The 19,719-nt window shown below is 34.3% G+C and overlaps 3 protein-coding genes across 3 annotated transcripts; 1 reads left to right on the top strand and 2 right to left on the bottom strand.

Moving 5' to 3' along the window:
* Positions 1-869: 869 nt before the first annotated feature.
* Positions 870-6,641, bottom strand: LOC130443379 (dynein axonemal assembly factor 1 homolog). The gene is made up of 12 exons (XM_056777951.1): positions 6,538-6,641; positions 6,171-6,484; positions 5,870-6,111; positions 5,746-5,810; positions 5,603-5,688; positions 5,292-5,543; positions 3,659-5,233; positions 3,374-3,551; positions 3,064-3,311; positions 1,586-1,746; positions 1,077-1,514; positions 870-1,016 (listed from the first exon to the last, which is right to left on the bottom strand). Exons 1-12 carry the CDS (start codon positions 6,639-6,641, stop codon positions 870-872), a joined length of 3,810 nt encoding a protein of 1,269 aa, XP_056633929.1.
* Positions 6,642-7,302: 661 nt separating this feature from the next.
* On the bottom strand, positions 7,303-7,931 carry LOC130442759 (RNA-binding protein 8A). Its single transcript, XM_056777111.1, has one exon. It carries the CDS (start codon positions 7,910-7,912, stop codon positions 7,418-7,420), a length of 495 nt encoding a protein of 164 aa, XP_056633089.1. The 5' UTR covers positions 7,913-7,931; the 3' UTR covers positions 7,303-7,417.
* Positions 7,932-8,525: 594 nt separating this feature from the next.
* On the top strand, positions 8,526-19,146 carry LOC130442889 (protein ECT2). Its single transcript, XM_056777280.1, has 12 exons — positions 8,526-8,809; positions 8,894-9,080; positions 9,190-9,337; positions 9,418-9,630; positions 10,569-10,712; positions 10,777-10,908; positions 11,443-11,784; positions 12,029-12,422; positions 14,415-14,575; positions 14,680-15,117; positions 17,700-17,954; positions 18,773-19,146. The coding sequence occupies exons 1-12, from the start codon at positions 8,728-8,730 to the stop codon at positions 18,887-18,889; spliced, it is 2,613 nt and encodes an 870-aa protein (XP_056633258.1). The 5' UTR covers positions 8,526-8,727; the 3' UTR covers positions 18,890-19,146.
* Positions 19,147-19,719: the final 573 nt, after the last annotated feature.

A 19,719-nucleotide genomic window follows, 5' to 3' on the forward strand; every position in this document is an offset into this window, starting at 1 on the left:
TGGTTTTATTGAAATATTAGCGATTCTCCTGGCGCATTCGGCAAATATTCGTTTTTTTCTTTCAAATTTTAAACGAGAAATTAACGTTTCAACATATACAGGGTGAGTCTAAGTTCCAATTGAACGAAAGCAGATGGTTTTATTGAAATATTAGCGATTCTCCTGGCGCATTCGGCAAATATTCGTTTTTTTTTTCAATTTTAAACGGGAAATTAACGTTTCAACGTATACAGGGTGAGTCTAAGTTCCAATTGAACGAAAGCAGATGGTTTTATTGAAATATTAGCGATTCTCCTGGCGCATTCGGCAAATATTCGTTTTTTTTTTCAAATTTTAAGCGGGAAATTAACGTTTCAACGTATACAGGGTGAGTCTATGTTACAAATAAACGAAAACAGATGGTTTTATCGAAATATTAGCGAATACAGCCGGCGCATTCACCAAATATTCGTTTTTTTCTTTCAAATTTTAAACGAGAAATTAACGTTTCAACATATACAGGGTGAGTCTAAGTTAAAAATGAACGGAAACAGATGGTTTTATTGAAATATTAGCGATTCTCCTGGCGCATTCGGCAAATATTCGTTTTTTTTCAAATTTTAAGCGGGAAATTAACGTTTCAACGTATACAGGGTGAGTCTATGCTACAAATAAACGAAAACAGATGGTTTTATCGAAATATTAGCGAATACGACCGGCGCATTCACCAAATATCCGATTTTTCCAAATTTTATAAGGGAAATTAACGCGTTAACGTATACAGGGTGGGTCCAAGCTAGAAATAAACGGAAATAAATCGATTTTATCGTAATTTAATTCAAGAAAATGTACAATTTTTGTACTACAATCGCAAAAAATGTGAAATATAACTAATCCTCTTCCTTGGCTAACTGCATTTCCAAAGAACAACCAGTTTTCCGTTCAACTGGATCGCTATTTTCGTTTTTTCCGTTCAACTCTCCAGATTTTTCGAGTTCTAATTGATTTTCCACCGTATAAGTATCGAGAATTTCAATCTACAACAAGAATTTTCATATTTCCAGGTTTGTAAAACAAGATTTTTCCTTATACTGCACCTTTTCACCACCCAAAACAACTTTCTCGTCGCTTGTTTTCAATTCGTGCACGTTTCCATCTGATAATTCGCAATCTTCGAATAGATCTTCACTTTCTTTAGCGCCGTCTTCATCTAAACTTGTCATTTCTTCGTCTTCGTACGTCATTCCCATGTCTTCGTAGTGTTTTTTCAAATCGGCGTACGTCAAAGGTCTCGCATCGTCTCGTTTCGTCCGACGTTTCGTCAAAAAAGTCTCTTTAGCCATCATCAGTTTATCCACGACTTCCAATTCTCTTTTAACGGCTTCGTTGTAATCTCTAATGATTTCTTCGCGTTGCGAACGATATTTCTCTTTGAATTCATCGAATTTTGTCGTAAAGTCCGACATCTGTTGACGAATTTCCGAAATACTGTTGGAAATCTGCAGGGAATTCGAAATTTCCGCCAATTCTTCGTTCTAAAAACCGAAAAAAAAGTCGATTCAATCGACGCACATCGTATATTTACCCATAAATTCATAAAACGCACCTTGGAGCTGGAAATATCTACAGTGTGTCCCTCTTTAGTTTGATATATAGGAAAATTTTCAGAAATAATCAATTTTTTTTCAATTATAATCGATTTATCGTCTTCTTTTTGTATTTTGGACGTCGGGTACAGTATAACGTCTCCATCTTCTATTATATCCCCTAAAAATCGATCCGATCAGTTTCGAACGCAGCCATTTTCGTGTTATACAACAAAGCTTGCTATTTTGGCGGATGCGCCGTTTCCCAATGAGCCTTAATACTCCATATATGGGTCAATATCATCGGCGCGTCAACCCAAACCAGTTCCACTCGTCGTTCATTCGAATTTTTGGCGGATGCGCCGGTCGCCAATAAGCCTTAACGTTTCAAATTTTCCTAAAGACCGTCCCAATCGCCAAATATTTGTCCCCTACGATGTTAATTGAAATTTTGCAGTTGCACGAACTTTCATTGAGCCTTAAAACTTCCAATTTCGATCATTATTATCGGCGCGTCAGCCCAAATCAGTCCTAGTCGACGTTCATTCGGATTTTGGCGTAAACTTCGGCTTCCAATAATCTTTAAAACCTCAAATTTTAGTTGGGTTATAAGCGCATCCGCCAAATATGATCTCTAATCGATGTTTCTTCGAATTTTGACGAATGCGCCGGCTTCCAATAAGCCTTAATACCCCAAATTTTGGTTAATACCAAAAGCGCGTCCGCCAAATTTGAGTTCTAATCGATGTTTTTTTCAAATTATGCGAAATATGAGCTCCAATCGATGTTTCTCGAAATTTTGGCGAATTCGCCGGCTTCCAATAAGCCTTAATGCTCCAAATTTCGGTTAAAACTATAGGCGCCTCCGCCAAATATCAGTCCCAGTCGGTGTTTCTTCAAATAATGACAAATATGAGTTCTTGTCGATGTTTCTTCAAATTTTGGCGAATGCGCCGGCTCCCAATAAGCCTTAATGCTACAAATTTTGGTTAAAACTATAGGCGCCTCCGCCAAATATCAGTCCCAGTCGGGGTTTCTTCGAATAATGGCAAATTTGAGCTCTTGTCGATGTTTCTTCAAATTTTGGCGAATTCGCCGGCTTCCAATAAGCCTTAATGCTCCAAATTTTGGTTAATACCAAAGGCGCGTCCGCCAAATATGAGTTCTAATCGATGTTTTTTTTGAAATTATGCGAAATATGACCGCCAGTCGATGTTTCTCGAAATTTTGGCGAATTCGCCGGCTTCCAATAAGCCTTAATACTACAGATTTTGGTTAAAACTCTAGACGCCTCCGCCAAATATCAATCGCCGCGGATGTTTTTTCAAATTATGGCGGATTCGCCCGCCGCATTCGTCAAAATTTTTGCATTAAGGCTTATTGGGAACCGGCGCGCTCGCCAAAATTTGAAGAAACATCGACAAGAGCTCATATTTGCCATTATTCGAAGAAACCCCGACTGGGACTGATATTTGGCGGAGGCGCCTATAGTTTTAACCAAAATTTGTAGCATTAAGGCTTATTGGGAGCCGGCGCATTCGCCGAATCAACTTTCGACGCCGTTCATTACCTGGCGGCGTGATTTCGTATTCTTTTTCCGCGGCGTTTCTTCGCGTTTTATTAGTTTCCATCAGCAATCTCAAAGTTTCTTCCCTTTCTTCGTCATCTTTCTTGTTATTTATCGGCGGGAGAATTTGCACGTTTTGTGGGGGTAATTTGATATCCCACTCCAACATTTCCTTGTATCTGAATGAAAATGAAAGAATTTAAAGGAAGATCAAGGACGAAAATATAATTTTTTTCGATACCTAACATCATCGACGTTCTCATCTTCGGGTTTATACGAAAATATTTTTTTAATTTCGTCCCTGGTTCGTATTCTACATTCCTCATAATCGACTTCATCATTATCGATCGAAATTTTATCGCTTTTATCTAAATTCTCGTAAAAAATCATATGCTCGAAAGACCTTTTGTCCTTAACGCCTAAAAATCGAATATAACGCATTTATCGATATCGAAAAGGCGAACGGTACGGTCAAACATCTAAATAACTTCGCGAAACTGATTATAACATGTATTGAAAAACTCACAGGTATCCGTTTCGTACCCCAAACGTTCTCCATCTTCAGTATTCGCTTCACCAACGTTCATTTGAATCGAAACGTCGTTTTCGACACGATCTATTTCTACGTAAACGTCCAAGTCCTCCAAGGCGTCTTCGTATTCGTCTTCTTCTTCGTCGTCGTCTTCGATCGATGATTTTTTATTTCTACTTTCTTCTATCGATTTCTTGATCTTCATCAAAGATTTTTGTCTCTTATAATAATCGTCGCATTCGTTTTCTTCCCCGAAGATTTCGGACGATTCATCTTCATAATTATCAGCTATTATCTTCGTTTCTTCCATTTCTACGATCGGTTTTTCTTCGGCGACCGTATCAGCAGAATATATTCTACCTACGACTTTTCTTCTTCTTTCTTTATCTTCGTTTTCTTCGATTTCTGATCGTTTTGTTTCTTCCAAGTGTCTTCTTCTTCCCGCGTCTTCGATATCCGACCTTTCCGTAGCGTCGCCATCTTCATTTCGTTTTTCTTCCTCATCTAAGTCATCTAAATTAACAGATCTGTCTTCAATTTCTTCATTTTTATATCCAACATCTTCAGTATCTTCGTTTTCTTCGATTTCTGATCGTTTTGTTTCTTCCAAGTGTCTTCTTCTTCCCGCATCTTCTATATCTGACATTTCCGTATCGTCGCCATCTTCATTTCGTTCTTTTTCCGTATCTAATTCATCACAATTGATTATTCCTTCTTCGATTTCTTCTCTATCGTCTCCATCTTCTTTTTCATCTCCATTTTCTGCTGATATTTTAGCTTTAAAGTTTCTTCTTCTTCCTACATCTTCAATATCCATTGGTACCGTATGGTCTACGTCATTTTTGGCGATATTAAATCTTCGCAAATCGTCGCTTTCTTCATTTTGGTGTTCTTTCGTTACTACGTCATCGAAATTGTCTGTTTCCTCTTTAGTTTCTTCCCTATCGTCTTTTGTATCTTCGTTTTCTTCGATTTCCGATAGTTTTCGTGCGTCGGCGTTTCTTCTTCGTCTTCCATCTTCAATGTGCGTCGTTTTCGTACGATCTACGTCGTTTTCCGTTACATTTAATCTTCCCGGAACGTCGCTTTCTTCATTTTTATATCTAGATTCTTTGATATCTTCATTTTCTTCCGTATCGGTATCATCGGAATCACCAGCTTCTTCTTTTATATCTAAAAATAGACCGAAATCGGAATTGTCGTTTCCTGTCGTTGTATCTTCGTTAGGTGGATCTTCAGGCGTATTATTTTCGTCGAATATCCTTTTTGGATCCTTCCTGGATTCCAAAAATTCTTCGAAAGTCATCGAACGCGTAGTGGAACGCGTTTTCTTCACCAATTCGATCGCCGCTTCTTTCGCTTTTCGTCTATTTCTTTCGATCGTATCTTCAACATCGATATCTTCGATTTCCGCTTGAATCTCGTCGGTATCTTCGTCGTTTTTCGGTATTTCTTCTTCTTCGTTACGATCAACGACGTCACCGCTATCGGTACGTTCGTTTACCGCACTGGTAGTCGGTAATTGTTCTTCGCCGGTGATTTCTTCGACCAAAAATCTACTTTTGAACGCTGAAATTGAATAATCGTAACGAAATAATCGAAAAATAATAAAAATATATCGACAAACTTTTAGTACTAAAATCGAAAATTCTTTCCCTGTATTCTTCGTACTCCCTCGTATCGGCTATTTGGTTATCTTCCATGAAATTATCGTCTGACGACGAAGACGACGAGGAAGAAACGTTTTCTAGTGCAACATTATCGTTAATTAAAACGAGACTTTCCGTATCGCTTTCCGAATCCCCCACCGAAGTCCCTTGTCCGCTGTCGCATTGTTGTCTACGCTCTTCCAAATGCCTTTCTCGAATCCTCATTATGGCTATGTTGAAATTTTTAAAAAATCAATTTTCGTCCATTATATTAACCGGATTTAGTTACCGTTGACGCTTTCCATCATTTTTTGACGTTCCCTATCGATCCAACGTTGCCTTTCCGCCGATTCTTCTATAACTCCTCCCCTTTCCCTATAAAAATTCGTATTTACCATATATGGTAATAAATAATAGGCTATATAACCTCACCAAGCTTCCGCGCATGCCCTATCGCGCGGAAATACCGGTCTATCATCTAAATATTGTAATTGTTTCTAAAAACAATACAAACAAATAAACAAATATGATAATTTTTGTTTAAAAAAATACTGACGCAAGCTATGATCAATGTTTTTCTATAAGCAGGAATCTTCCTTATAACTGGGTTACCCATTAGATTCAATACTCTTAAGCCCGCCATTTTGCCGACGACCTCTACGATTAGGGGATCGTCTACGTGGTTATTGGATAAATCCAATACGGAAAGTTCATGTAATTGTGTTAAATGTTCAAAATCTTCCAATTTCTCCACGTAATTATGAGACATGTTTAAAGTATGGAGAGGTTTAATGCAATCTTAAAATAAAAATAAACATTCCGCCATCTATCGGTTGACATTTAAATTAAGAACGTACCTAAATTTTCGATTTTCTTTACTTGATTATAAGATATGTTTAGGGTATCCAAAATAGGGCAACATTCTAAATTCTCGATTTTTTTAATCAGATTATAATGTAGAAAAAGACTTCTTAATTGTTTTTGGTTATCTAAGCCGCTTATTTCTCTAATTCCGTTATTTTCTAACCACAAACATTTCAACCCTGTATATTCCTCCAAATTTTCAATATAAGAAAACCCTTTGAAATGTAAATACAGTACGTCGTTTAAATGCGGAGTTTGATATAATCTTTGCTCCTTACAATGTTTTCTCAGATATTCCTTAGTCATTCTGAAATATTTGTTTAAAAATTTCTTGTAGAAAAAAAATTTTATACGTTTTACCTCGGTCCTTTACATAATTCATCGAGAGCTGGATTACCGCTATAATATTCTTTTTTTGGTAATTTTTCTTCATTTTCTGAAGCACGTTCTGCTATAATTGGCATTTTCTATATATTTTTTTTAGATAAAAATTATTGACTAAACATTTCGTTGCCTCAGATACCATTTTGGCGCCATTACAACTGACAGCTTTGTTCGAATAAATAATCATAGACAAACGAAAAAGTTGTGAGGTATTCATCACGATAAATATAAAATTAATTATTATGTTTACTTGTTTATATCATTTTTTAATTTGAGAAAATTGTTAAAATTCCATAACAAGATAATTGACGTAGTGACAAATTTATTGTCTCTATCGGGTTATATTAGAAATGTCAATTATCTATAATAAAAAAAAGAAGACGACTGTCATTTAAGTTAATATTTAGTAATAATGTATTACTTATAATAAAATATATGAAAATAAAGTTATATAAGGTTCAATGATTGTTTTATTTTTTGTTTTTTCCCTTTTCACATTATAAAAATTGATGCTCATAGAGATAACTAAGCATAAATGTTTAATTAACAAAAGTTATTTTTCATATTAATTTTAAATGATACGTGATAAAATTTTTTGTTAATATAACTAAAGTTTATTGAAAATTTAATAAAAGTATTGTTAAACTTACCTGTTAAAAGTTTCCTATTATTTAATTCGAAGTTGAATCAACACATAATAAATATAGAAAAAGAAACATAATGAAAATCAATATTTCTCTCATTTTTATTATACTCGGACATTAAATAAGGTGTTAAATGAGTGAACAGCATATACAAAAACGTTTTATATTATCTCCAGTGCCACAAAAGTGATATAAATAAAATTCTAACACATTCAATGTCTTTTGCTTCGCTTTTTTTGTTTCTTGGCCCCTTTAACGAAACACCAATCCACAGCAATGGTTTGCCCCAACAGAGAAGACCCGTTCAATTCCTCTCTAGCACTAGCGGCTTCCTCGTATGTACCGTATTCAATTAAAGCGTAACCTTTCAAAAACCCAGTTCTCCTATCCAAATTAATACTAATATTTTTAATAACACCGTAATCGGAAAACTTTTTACTCAGATCTTCTTCCGTGGCTTCTTCGTGAACGGATGTAACGAATAATATCCATCCTTCGACTGATTTTTGGGGACCTTGTTCGTCTCCATGTTCTCCGGCGTCTATTGATTCGTAACCTCGTATTTTTTCGTGTTCTCTACCTTCACCGGGACCGAAACCGCGTCCTTTTCTTTTGATTACTTTATCTTTTAATCTTAAAACACTTTGTTCACCTTCGTCTTCAACATCTAAATCGACAGCGTCGTTTATATCTAATACATCGGCCATTGTGTAGAAACTATTGATGATGATATTTAACCTCATAAAATGAATGACATATAAAAAGCGTTCCATTGTGTAGTTTGTTATAAACATCGAGCTCATTTCATTACGATTTATATGGAAGATTTATGATGTTATTAATTAATTTGAAAAAATAAAAAGTAATATTTTACCAATTATTCATGTATTGTAGTAGTAAAAATTGATTAATATCGTTAGATTTAGTTATGTAGTTACACTATTGATATACTTTAGCTAACGTACTTTTAGTTTTATTATTATTAAGGAATCAAATTTCGAAATTCGAAATTAACTACGAAATGGAAATAAAAAGGTTGCCAATAATTGTTTGTAATAGTGCGTGGGAGGATAATTCGGGAAACAATTAAAAAAAAAACGTTGCATAATGAAATTTTTTAAATGATATCGTCAACGCTAGAGGTCGCTTTTTAATTAAACATTTAGTTATAAGTCTTATATTTATATTAATTAATGATTAATTTGTTTTCTTATTCAATTAATATAGTAATGATATGGAAAGTTTAGTTATTATCGATATTATAATTATTTTACGAATGATAGAAAGTCCTATACGAATGACATATGTCAGATTTTTGACAGACCGTTGAGAATGTATACACACCTTAACTGTCTTTTTATACCAAGAGGGGAACCAAATCAAAAACAGTTAAAAAATCCAAGCTACGAGGTTTTTTTCGAAAAAAATAACGATGTGGTTGATACTTTTTGAATTATTAAGGTGATATTTATACCCCATTAACATTTAATACGAATTTTAATATTAATAATAATAAAAAAAAATGGAAGAAGGTAAAGTTATTAACCAACACCAAGGATCAGTTTGTAGTGATTCGAATAGTGAGACTACCATAAGAAACGAGGGTGAGTTGAAAATTAGTTACATAAAAATATATTTCCTAAATTTCTAGTAATAAAAAGCTAGGTTATGTTTAATTTCAATTTCAGGTTTTTTTAATAAAATATATTTGATTGGTAGTATAGCGAACGATTCGGAAATTTTTACAGCAGCTCAAACTTTCGGTTTCCCAGTTTTAACTTCGATCGAACCACTAGATTTTAAAGAAAATGAAAGTACTTCGACGATTTTCGTTGTGGAAAATTTCGAGGGAGAAATATTCGAAAAATTATACAGGTAAGTCGTAATTTTGACGCTAATTACGTGTAATTTCGCGAAATTTCGTAGTGTCGTATGTTTATTTCGAGTTTTTAGTGGTTTTTAGTGTTTTTGTTTTATTTGTTAGATCAAAATTACAATTATTGGGCCCCGTAGCTCTCAAACAACTGGCTCTTAAGAAAGAAAAATTACCTTTTAATACTAGGCCTCTATATAATTTAGCAATGACGGGGGTAATCGTTTGTTTTACTGGATTTCGTGAAAAAGGAGAATTGGTAAGTTTCGCTATTAGCTAAAAATTTATTTACAAGGGTCGTTGTAAAAATATTCTCATCGTTTTTTTTTTATTTAAAAGGCGAAATTAGTGAGTTTGATACATCACATGGGAGGTTCCATTAGGAAGGATATGTCTTCAAAGGTGACCCATCTGATAGCAAATACAGTGGGAGGTGAAAAGTATCAATACGCTTCGACGTTTCGAGTACCGATTATGAATCCCAGTTGGGTTGTGGACAGTTGGGAGAACAGGCACGATCTCGATTTCACAGTTACCCGGGAAGATTTTGTCGTGAGTCGATTTTTTGTTTTTCCATCCTGATAAATCGACCACCCTGTACCCATCCTAGTTCGAATCATCATAAATTGACCACCCTATATGATTCTATTGCATCCTATGGGAATTTTCACTCTATCGCGACCAAAAATTGATTTAAATATGTTTTTATATGAATTTTATTGTACGGGGTGAGTCGAAATTAACATTTTGCTTCCGTTTCTATCCGGTTTGGAATGATGATAAATTGACCACATTGTATAATTTAATTTTACAAAATTTCGTATACAGGGCGAATTAAAATTAGAATCGTCATGAAAACACTCAAGTTTATAAAATTTTGTATATGAGGTGGTTGAAATTAAAATCATGTTAAAAATGCGTTGGGTCATAAAATGTGGTATACAGGTTGAGTAGAAGATTACGTTTACGAATTCGGAACGTTTTTTTGGCGATTTATCGATGTCCCGATTGTCAAAAATTGGTACTTCCGGTTTTACACATAATTGCCTAATTTAACCTAACGTATCCTAACCTAACCTCATCCAAATCTAACCTAAAGTAACCTAACTGTAATCTAATCTTATGTAACTTAACCTAACCTAAATCTATCCATATGTATCTTAACCCATATCTAACCTTACGTAACCTAACCCAAATCTAACCTAATGTAACCTAACCTAATTTCAACTTCACGTAACCTAACCTAAACTTAATCCTACGTAACTTAACCTAAATTTAACCCGATCTAACCTTGTTTAATTCATAAATTCCTTTCATAAGACCGAATCGGATGTCAACAAATCCGATTATACTAATTTTCGACATTTTGGAGGTCGATAAATGGATTTTGCGACAACGGAAACGCTCAATTAACGTGTTTCTATAAGGAATCTGAACGATACGAACGTTTTTTTTTTCGAGTCTAATAACGATTTTATCATTTCTAACAGGCCAAACATCGTTTGAAGCCATTCCACGGTGCCAAAGTGAGTTTCGTCGGTTTCCCCGAAGACGAAGAGAAACACATGTGCGAAGTATTGGTTTTGAACGGCGGTACCGTAACGAATACCGCCGATCCTGCTTGTACGCACGTCGTAAGTAAAAATGAAAATTTACGAAACGTCGTATCCGGATGTGACGTCATTCGTCGTTTTTCAGGTTGTGGACGAGTGTACGGTGACGGAACGGCCGGAAACGTCGTCGAAAGCTTGGATAGTTAAAGCCGAATGGTTCTGGACGTCTGTGCAGAAGGAGACCAGTCTAGTGGAGAAGGATTATCAATTGGACGATGTAAGTATCTCGAATCTATCGATTTTTATTGGTGTCTATCGATTTCTGTCGGTGTTTATCGATTTTTTATCGGTTAATACCGATTTTTGTCGGTGTTTATCGATTTTTTATAGGGTTTTATCAATCTCTTATCGATGATTTTCGATTTTTTATTGGTATTTATCGAATTTCTCTCGGGTTTATCGATTTTTTATCGAAAATTATCGACTTTTGTCGATTTCTGCAGAATTTTTATCGGTAATTATCGATTTTTACCGATGTTTAACGAATTCTTATCGGTGATTATAGATTTTTTATCGTTATTCATTGAATTTTTATCGTGTATATCGATAATTATAGATTTTTGCCGTTGTTTAACGATTTTTTATCGGTGATTATCGATTTTTTATCGGTGATTATCGATTTTTTATCGGTATTTATCGATTTTTTATTGGTATTTATCGATTTTTATCGGTATGTATCGTTTTTTATTGTTGTGTATCGATTTTTTACCGGTATTTATCGATTTTCTATTGGTTATTGTTGTTTTCTCAGTATTTGGATCATGTTTTGTCGCCGTCCGGTCGGAGGGAATCGAACGTCACGCCCGGGGGATCGGCAAGAAGGAGGAAAAGGAAGCTTCTATTGTCGTCTTTGGTGCATCCCCAATCGCCGGCGGTAACAAAAAGGAGATCGTCGGTCAGCGACGCCGGTTTGTTATCAGTTTCCGGATCCTTCTTGGATTGCACCACGAGTCCTTCGAAGGAGATATCGGACGGCGTCGAACCGGCGGGAATCGATACGCCGAGGAAGGGTTTCACTCAAAGGCACAGGGTGTTTTTGGAATTGGTGCAGACCGAAACGAATTACGTCGATATTTTGCATACGATTATGACGGTGAGTAGAAGTTTTTTATCGACTTTCGTCGTTTTCTGGCTCTTCAGTCCATAGAAATGACATCAAAACGTTGTTCCGCGGCTTGAATCCACTAAAAAGTTTTGTACATCACTAAATGTTGTAGTTCTGTGGTTTATATAATCGAAATCGACTTTTTCTTGTAGATTTATGGTCGAAATAATCGAAACCATTAGTAGTATTACTTTATGATGTAGTTCTATGGTCGTTTGTGTTTCGTTTTTAGATGTTCAAGAAACACTTGGAAGAGATGCCGGAAGAGGAGGCGCTCCTCAACAACACCGAATTGAATCTAATATTCGGCAAAATCCCGTTGATATACGAATCCCACGTCAAGATGTTGGACGAATTGCGTTGGACGGCGGCGCACTGGAGCGAAGATCAAAGCATCGGCAACGTAATCGTCAAATATTCGACGAGCCTACAAAAGGCTTATCCGCCTTTCATAAATTATTTCGAGGAAATGAAGGAGGTTTTGTGCCAATGCGATCAGAACAAACCGAGATTTCACGCGTTCCTCAAAGCATGTCAGACTCGATCCGAATGCGGCAGACAGAGTTTACAGGAATTGATGATTCGACCTGTACAACGCTTGGGTAGCATCAGCCTATTGTTAAACGGTAAGAAAAATCGAGTTCCTTCGTTCGAACCGTCGAAAACTCCTATTTCGATGGTTCTATTCAAATAAACGTGCCGATTGTCGATTTTTAAGTGTAGTTTGTATGATTATCGGATCGTGGAAACGTCGAAATTTCAATTTGGCGTTGTAGTTCTATGGTTCGAATCATCTAACTATTGAATAAAACGACATTCGAAGTTTGAATTTTTGTTTTTGTGTTTCAAATAATCGAAATAGTTGAAATTTCACTTTTAAGGGTAATTCTATGGTTTTCGAATCATAGAAACGTTGAAATTCCATTCACCGTTCTAATTCTGTGGTTCGAATCTTGGAATTATCAAATAAAACGATATTTATCATCTAACGTTCAATTTTTGCAGGTATTTATAAAGTTTTTATAGGTATTTATCGTTTTTTATCGGTAATTGTCGATTATAAACTATGTCTATCGATTTTTTATCGGTGATTATCGATTTTTATCGATGTCCTAACAATTTTTTATCGGTGATTATCAATTTTTATCGATGTCCATCGGTTTTATATCGGTGGTTTTAGATTTTTATCGGTGATTATCGATGTCTATCGATTTTTTATCGGTGATTATCGATTTTTATCGATATCTAACGATTTTTTATCGGTGATTATCAATTTTTCTCGATGTCCATCGGTTTTATATCGGTGATTATCGGTTTTATATCGGTGATAAACGATTTTTATCGATGTATATCGGTTTTTTATCGGTGATTATCAATTTTTATCGATGTCCATCGGTTTTATATCAGTGATTTTCGATTTTTATCGGTGATTATCGATGTCTATCGATTTTTTATCGGTGATTATCGATTTTTATCGATATCTAACGATTTTTTATCGGTGATTATCAATTTTTCTCGATTTCCATCGGTTTTATATCGGTGATTATCGATGTATATCGGTTTTATATAGGTGATTATCGATTTTTTATCGGTGATTATCGATGTCTATCGGTTTTATATCGGTGATTATCAATTTTTTACCGAAATTTATCAACTATCAAATAAAACGACATTTGACGTTCAACTCCAACGAAAAAGTATAATTTACGATGTAGTTCTATGGTTGTAACTAACTCAACGTGTCAATTGACATTTACAAGTTTACATTCCATGGTTTTCGAGTCATAGAAACGTTGAAATTTCAGTTGGCGTTCTAATTCTTTGTTTCGGATCATCAAATCATCAAACATAATGACATTTGACGTTTGAAGTTTCGTTTTTTTGCCTCGAATCATCGAAATAAAACGAAAAAGTATAATTTACGACGTAGTTCTATGGTTGTAACGTCAATTGTCATTTTCAAGTGAAGTTCTATGGTTTTCGAGTTAAAATTTCAGTTGGCGTTCTAATTCTTTGTTTCGGATCATCAAATCATCAAACATAATGACATTTGACGTTTGAAGTTTCGTTTTTTTGCCTCGAATCATCGAAATAAAACGAAAAAGTATAATTTACGACGTAGTTCTATGGTTGTAACGTCAATTGTCATTTTCAAGTGAAGTTCTATGGTTTTCGAGTTAAAATTTCAGTTGGCGTTCTAATTCTTTGTTTCGGATCATCGAACCATCAAATAGAATGACATTTGACGTTTGAATTTTTGTTTTTGTGATTAGAATCATCGAAATATATTGAATTTCACTTTAATTGAAGTTAAATGACTCAAATTATGGAAATGGGCAATGAAATTTCACTATTAGTTTTAGTTCTGTGGTTCAAATCATCCGAGTACTTTAAATGTTCACTTTAAATTGTAGTTTTGTGGTTTTAGGTACTCGAAATTGTCCCAATTTCACTATAAATTGTAGTTCTGTGGTTTTAGGTAATCGAAATAGTCGTAATTTCACTATAAATTGGAATTCTATGGATTCAGAACTTAGAATTAGTCGTAATTTCACTTCGTATCGTAGAAATAACCGATTTAGTTCTATGGTTTATATTACACATATTTATGTACACAGATATTTTGAAAAATACTCCGAAATCGAATCCGGACCATTCGGCATTGGAACAAGCTTTGGCCGCTCTCAGGGAAGTGATGACGCATATCAACGAGGATAAAAGGAAAGCGGAAGGGCAAGTGACGCTGTTCAACATCTTCAACGACATCGACAATTGCCCGGTGAGTTCTGGTCTGGTGGAACACCTAACGACCCTCCCCTCCCCTCCCCTCCCACCACCCTCCCTGCCACCAATTATTAATCGGTCGATCGTTTCGTTTTACAGCCGGACATCGTTTCGTCGCACAGAAATTTCATCGCCAGGGCTGAGGTGATTCAACTGTCCTCCTCCGAGGGTTTGGCCAGCAAAGGGAACAACCTCGTGCTGTTCCTGTTCTCGGATCAATTGGAAGTTTGCAAGAAGAAATCGAAATCGTTCAACAGTTTGAAGAGTCCGTCGAGCGTCGCGGCGGGCGTCCAAAACAGGCAGCTGGTTAAGCCGTACAAACACGTGCGATTGTTGGCGTTGAATACCATCAAACGCGTCATCGATATAAAGGAAACGGAAGATTGCCAGAAGGTTTTCAGTTTGGTTTGTCGGAATAACGACGATTTGAAGGAGAAATTGTATTCGTTTTCGATGGCCGACGAGGAGGCCGATAAGGTGTCGTTTTTGAAGACGTTGACGCGACAAATGGCGAATAACGCGTGCACCGCCGATGCGGTAAGTCGATAAAAAGCTTGGTTTTCCTGAATATTTAGCGCCCAAATTCGTGTTTATATATTTTTTCACTGAATATTTGTCGCCCAAACTTGATTTTATTCACTTTTACTGAATATTTGTCGCCCAAATTCGATTTAATTCACTTTTACTGAATATTTGTCGCCCAAATTCGATTTTATTCACTTTTACTGAATATTTGTCGCCCAAACTCGATTTTATTCACTTTTATTTAATATTTGTCGCCCAAATTCGATTTTATTCACTTTTATTTAATATTTGTCGCCCAAATTCGATTTCATTCACTTTTACTGAAAATTTGTCGCCCAAATTCGATTTTATTCACTTTTACTGAATATTTGTCGCCCAAACTCGATTTTATTCACTTTTACTGAATATTTGTCGCCCAAATTCGATTTTATTCACTTTTACTGAATATTTGTCGCCCAAACTCGATTTTATTCACTTTTATTTAATATTTGTCGCCCAAATTCGATTTTATTCACTTTTACTGAATATTTGTCGCCCAAATTCGATTTAATTCACTTTTACTGAATATTTGTCGCCCAAATTCGATTTTATTCACTTTTACTGAATATTTGTCGCCCAAACTCGATTTTATTCACTTTTATTTAATATTTGTCGCCCAAATTCGATTTTATTCACTTTTATTTAATATTTGTCGCCCAAATTCGATTTCATTCACTTTTACTGAAAATTTGTCGCCCAAACTCGATTTTATTCACTTTTATTTAATATTTGTCGCCCAAATTCGATTTTATTCACTTTTACTGAATATTTGTCGCCCAAATTCGATTTTATTCACTTTTACTGAATATTTGTCGCCCAAACTCGATTTTATTCACTTTTATTGAATATTTGTCGCCCAAATTCGATTTTATTCACTTTTACTGAATATTTGTCGCCCAAATTCGATTTAATTCACTTTTACTGAATATTTGTCGCCCAAATTCGATTTTATTCACTTTTACTGAATATTTGTCGCCCAAACTCGATTTTATTCACTTTTATTTAATATTTGTCGCCCAAATTCGATTTTATTCACTTTTATTTAATATTTGTCGCCCAAATTCGATTTCATTCACTTTTACTGAAAATTTGTCGCCCAAACTCGATTTTATTCACTTTTATTTAATATTTGTCGCCCAAATTCGATTTTATTCACTTTTACTGAATATTTGTCGCCCAAATTCGATTTTATTCACTTTTACTGAATATTTGTCGCCCAAACTCGATTTTATTCACTTTTATTTAATATTTGTCGCCCAAATTCGATTTTATTCACTTTTATTGAATATTTGTCGCCCAAATTCGATTTCATTCACTTTTACTGAATATTTGTCGCCCAAATTCGATTTTATTCACTTTTACTGAATATTTTCCGCCCAAACTCGATTTTATTCACTTTTATTTAATATTTGTCGCCCAAATTCGGTTTTATTCACTTTTACTGAATATTTGTCGCCCAAATTCGATTTTATTCACTTTTATTGAATATTTGTCGCCCAAATTCGATTTTATTCACTTTTACTGAATATTTGTCGCCCAAACTCGATTTTATTCACTTTTACTGAATATTTGTCGCCCAAATTCGATTTTATTCACTTTTACTGAATATTTGTCGCCCAAACTCGATTTTATTCACTTTTATTTAATATTTGTCGCCCAAATTCGATTTTATTCACTTTTACTGAATATTTTCCGCCCAAACTCGATTTAATTCACTTTTACTGAATATTTGTCGCCCAAATTCGATTTTATTCACTTTTACTGAATATTTTCCGCCCAAACTCGATTTTATTCACTTTTATTTAATATTTGTCGCCCAAATTCGGTTTTATTTACTTTTACTGAATATTTGTCGCCCAAATTCGATTTTATTCACTTTTATTGAATATTTGTCGCCCAAATTCGATTTTATTCACTTTTACTGAATATTTGTCGCCCAAACTCGATTTTATTCACTTTTACTGAATATTTGTCGCCCAAATTCGATTTTATTCACTTTTACTGAATATTTGTCGCCCAAACTCGATTTTATTCACTTTTATTTAATATTTGTCGCCCAAATTCGATTTTATTCACTTTTACTGAATATTTGTCGCCCAAATTCGATTTAATTCACTTTTACTGAATATTTGTCGCCCAAATTCGATTTTATTCACTTTTACTGAATATTTTCCGCCCAAACTCGATTTTATTCACTTTTATTTAATATTTGTCGCCCAAATTCGGTTTTATTCACTTTTACTGAATATTTGTCGCCCAAATTCGATTTTATTCACTTTTATTGAATATTTGTCGCCCAAATTCGATTTTATTCACTTTTACTGAATATTTGTCGCCCAAACTCGATTTTATTCACTTTTACTGAATATTTGGCGCCTATACTCGAATTATATTAATTTTTACTGAAAATTTCTCCCAACCTCAAGTGTATCGATTTTTTTTTCTTTTTTACTGAATATTTCACGCCCAAACTTGATATTACTAATTTTTACTGAATATTTGATGCCCAAAATCGTTTTTTAACGATAATATAATAAATCGCCCCCCTTTTTTAGGACAAATTCATGGCGTACCTGGAACCCCAACAATTAGACATAGATACCAGTGACGTGAATAACGGAACGTTTTCAAAGGCGTTCAAATTCGCGACGAATCGATTGAAAGTCGGCCGAGCTTTTTCGTTCAATAAAACGCCGTCGAAATTGAAGAGGGCGGTATCGTCGATGATGTCGCCGTTCGGCAGTTCGACCAATCTAACGCCCGCTTCGCAATTGGCCCAAATGAAATTAGCCAGCTACAGTAATATCAACGTAAGTTCAATTTTTTTTCACGAATATTCGTTTAAAATACTCATTAATTGATGAGTATTTTTTATTAATTTCGTGTAAAACGAATCAAAAAAAGAATATCTGGTACTCGTTAATCGTGGATTTTCCAGAAAAACTACCAAATTTATCGATTTTGTACTAAATACTCATCAATTAATGAGTATTTTTAATGTATTTGCTGTAAAATGACTTGGCTCCAAGAATATTGGGCTAGAGATTCATTAAAAATGTAATGGGCTCATTAATTGATGAGTATTTTGGATGAATGTAGTATGAAACCGGTCAAATATATATCAGGAACTCATTAATAATATATGGTAGACCATTTTCGAGTAAATCGAGTTCGGTTATTCGATTTCATGAAAAAAATTCGTTGATTGGGGAGTATTTTGTATAAAATCAGTCTAAAACGAGTCAAATATAGATCTGGATCATAAATAATGTACCTGGACGATTTTCAAGAAATCTATGCCAAAATCGTCGATTTTATACAAAAGACTCATTAATTGATGAGTGTTTTGAATGAAATTCGTGTAAAACGTGCCGAATATAGATCAGGGATTCGTAAATAAGATATTGAAGACGATTTTCGAGTAAAACGAGCTCGATTAATCGATTTTTGTAACAAATACTCATTAATTGATGAGTGTTTTGAATGAAATTCGTGTAAAACGTGCCGAATATAGATCAGGGATTCGTAAATAAGATATTGAAGACGATTTTCGAGTAAAACGAGCTCGATTAATCGATTTTGGTAAAAAATTCTCATTAATTGATGAATATCTTTTAATTTTTTGCAGGAATTAGGTAGCGCCGACAAATGTAACGATTCCCAACCGATAGCTCCGATGTCCGTACAACCGACGCGGAAAATGAAAACATCCTCATTGGGCCCTAACGCTCTGAAACGTTTATAACGCACAATTTATACGAAATATTATTTATAGTTGTTGTATATAGACATTTTAATCGATAAGAGTATATTTTAACCTAAAATATTTGTAATTAGTTTATATTTTGAAAAAAAATCAGGTGTAAATTTTATAAATTCATTAAAGATTTTCGAAAAAAAAACAAAAAAAAAACGAATAACAGTAGTTTTGTACATCGTTATGAATCACCTTATAGGTGAATATCGGCTTATAAATACTGAAATATATCGTTTTAAAGCAAAGGTCTTGTTTTTATTCCCGTTTTCCAATGGAAATTGGTACCGAATACTCATTAATTGATAAGTATCTTTGATTATTTTGATGTAAATTAGAGTTTATTTCAATAACTTCGAGCTAGGGACTCGGCGAAGACAATTTTTGATTGAAATGCTTTAATTTCATCAATTTCGGTACAGAATACTCATTAATTGATGAGTCTGTTTGATAGGGTTTGCTTGATGAGTATTTAGTTCAATAATAACGTGAAGAGGACTCATTAATAATAAACTAGAGACTCGATAATGGACGAATTTTGATCGATTTGATCAATTTCGTACCAATTACTCATTAATTGATGAGTATTTTTCATTTATTTTAGAAATAATGAGTTATGAGAGGTTCTGTCATTCAAGGAGCAGAAGGTAAGTTATTTGGAAGTTAAATCACATTTACGAGGGGCAGATTGTAAATAAAACGAAACTAAAACTATTAAAATATTTTTTTTATTATATACAATTTTATAATTACAAAATTCGAACAAATATTGATGACACAGTGTTATATCAGGTCAAAAAGCTGGTGTTGAATTGGTTTTA

The sequence above is a fragment of the Diorhabda sublineata genome, chromosome 4, assembly GCF_026230105.1.
Source record: "Diorhabda sublineata isolate icDioSubl1.1 chromosome 4, icDioSubl1.1, whole genome shotgun sequence".
Lineage (NCBI taxonomy): Eukaryota > Metazoa > Arthropoda > Insecta > Coleoptera > Chrysomelidae > Diorhabda > Diorhabda sublineata.

Coding starts and splice junctions, on each gene's coding strand:
- LOC130443379 (XM_056777951.1), bottom strand. CDS start 6,641: ATGCCAATTATAGCAGAACGTGCTTCAGAAAATGAAGAAAAATTACCA. Junction 6,485..6,537: donor GAATTATGTAAAGGACCGAG/GTAAAACGTATA, acceptor CAAATATTTCAG/AATGACTAAGGAATATCTGA. Junction 3,552..3,658: donor GGGGTACGAAACGGATACCT/GTGAGTTTTTCA, acceptor TTCGATTTTTAG/GCGTTAAGGACAAAAGGTCT.
- LOC130442759 (XM_056777111.1), bottom strand. CDS start 7,912: ATGGCCGATGTATTAGATATAAACGACGCTGTCGATTTAGATGTTGAA.
- LOC130442889 (XM_056777280.1), top strand. CDS start 8,728: ATGGAAGAAGGTAAAGTTATTAACCAACACCAAGGATCAGTTTGTAGT. Junction 9,338..9,417: donor TTCGTGAAAAAGGAGAATTG/GTAAGTTTCGCT, acceptor TTTATTTAAAAG/GCGAAATTAGTGAGTTTGAT. Junction 10,713..10,776: donor ATCCTGCTTGTACGCACGTC/GTAAGTAAAAAT, acceptor GTCGTTTTTCAG/GTTGTGGACGAGTGTACGGT.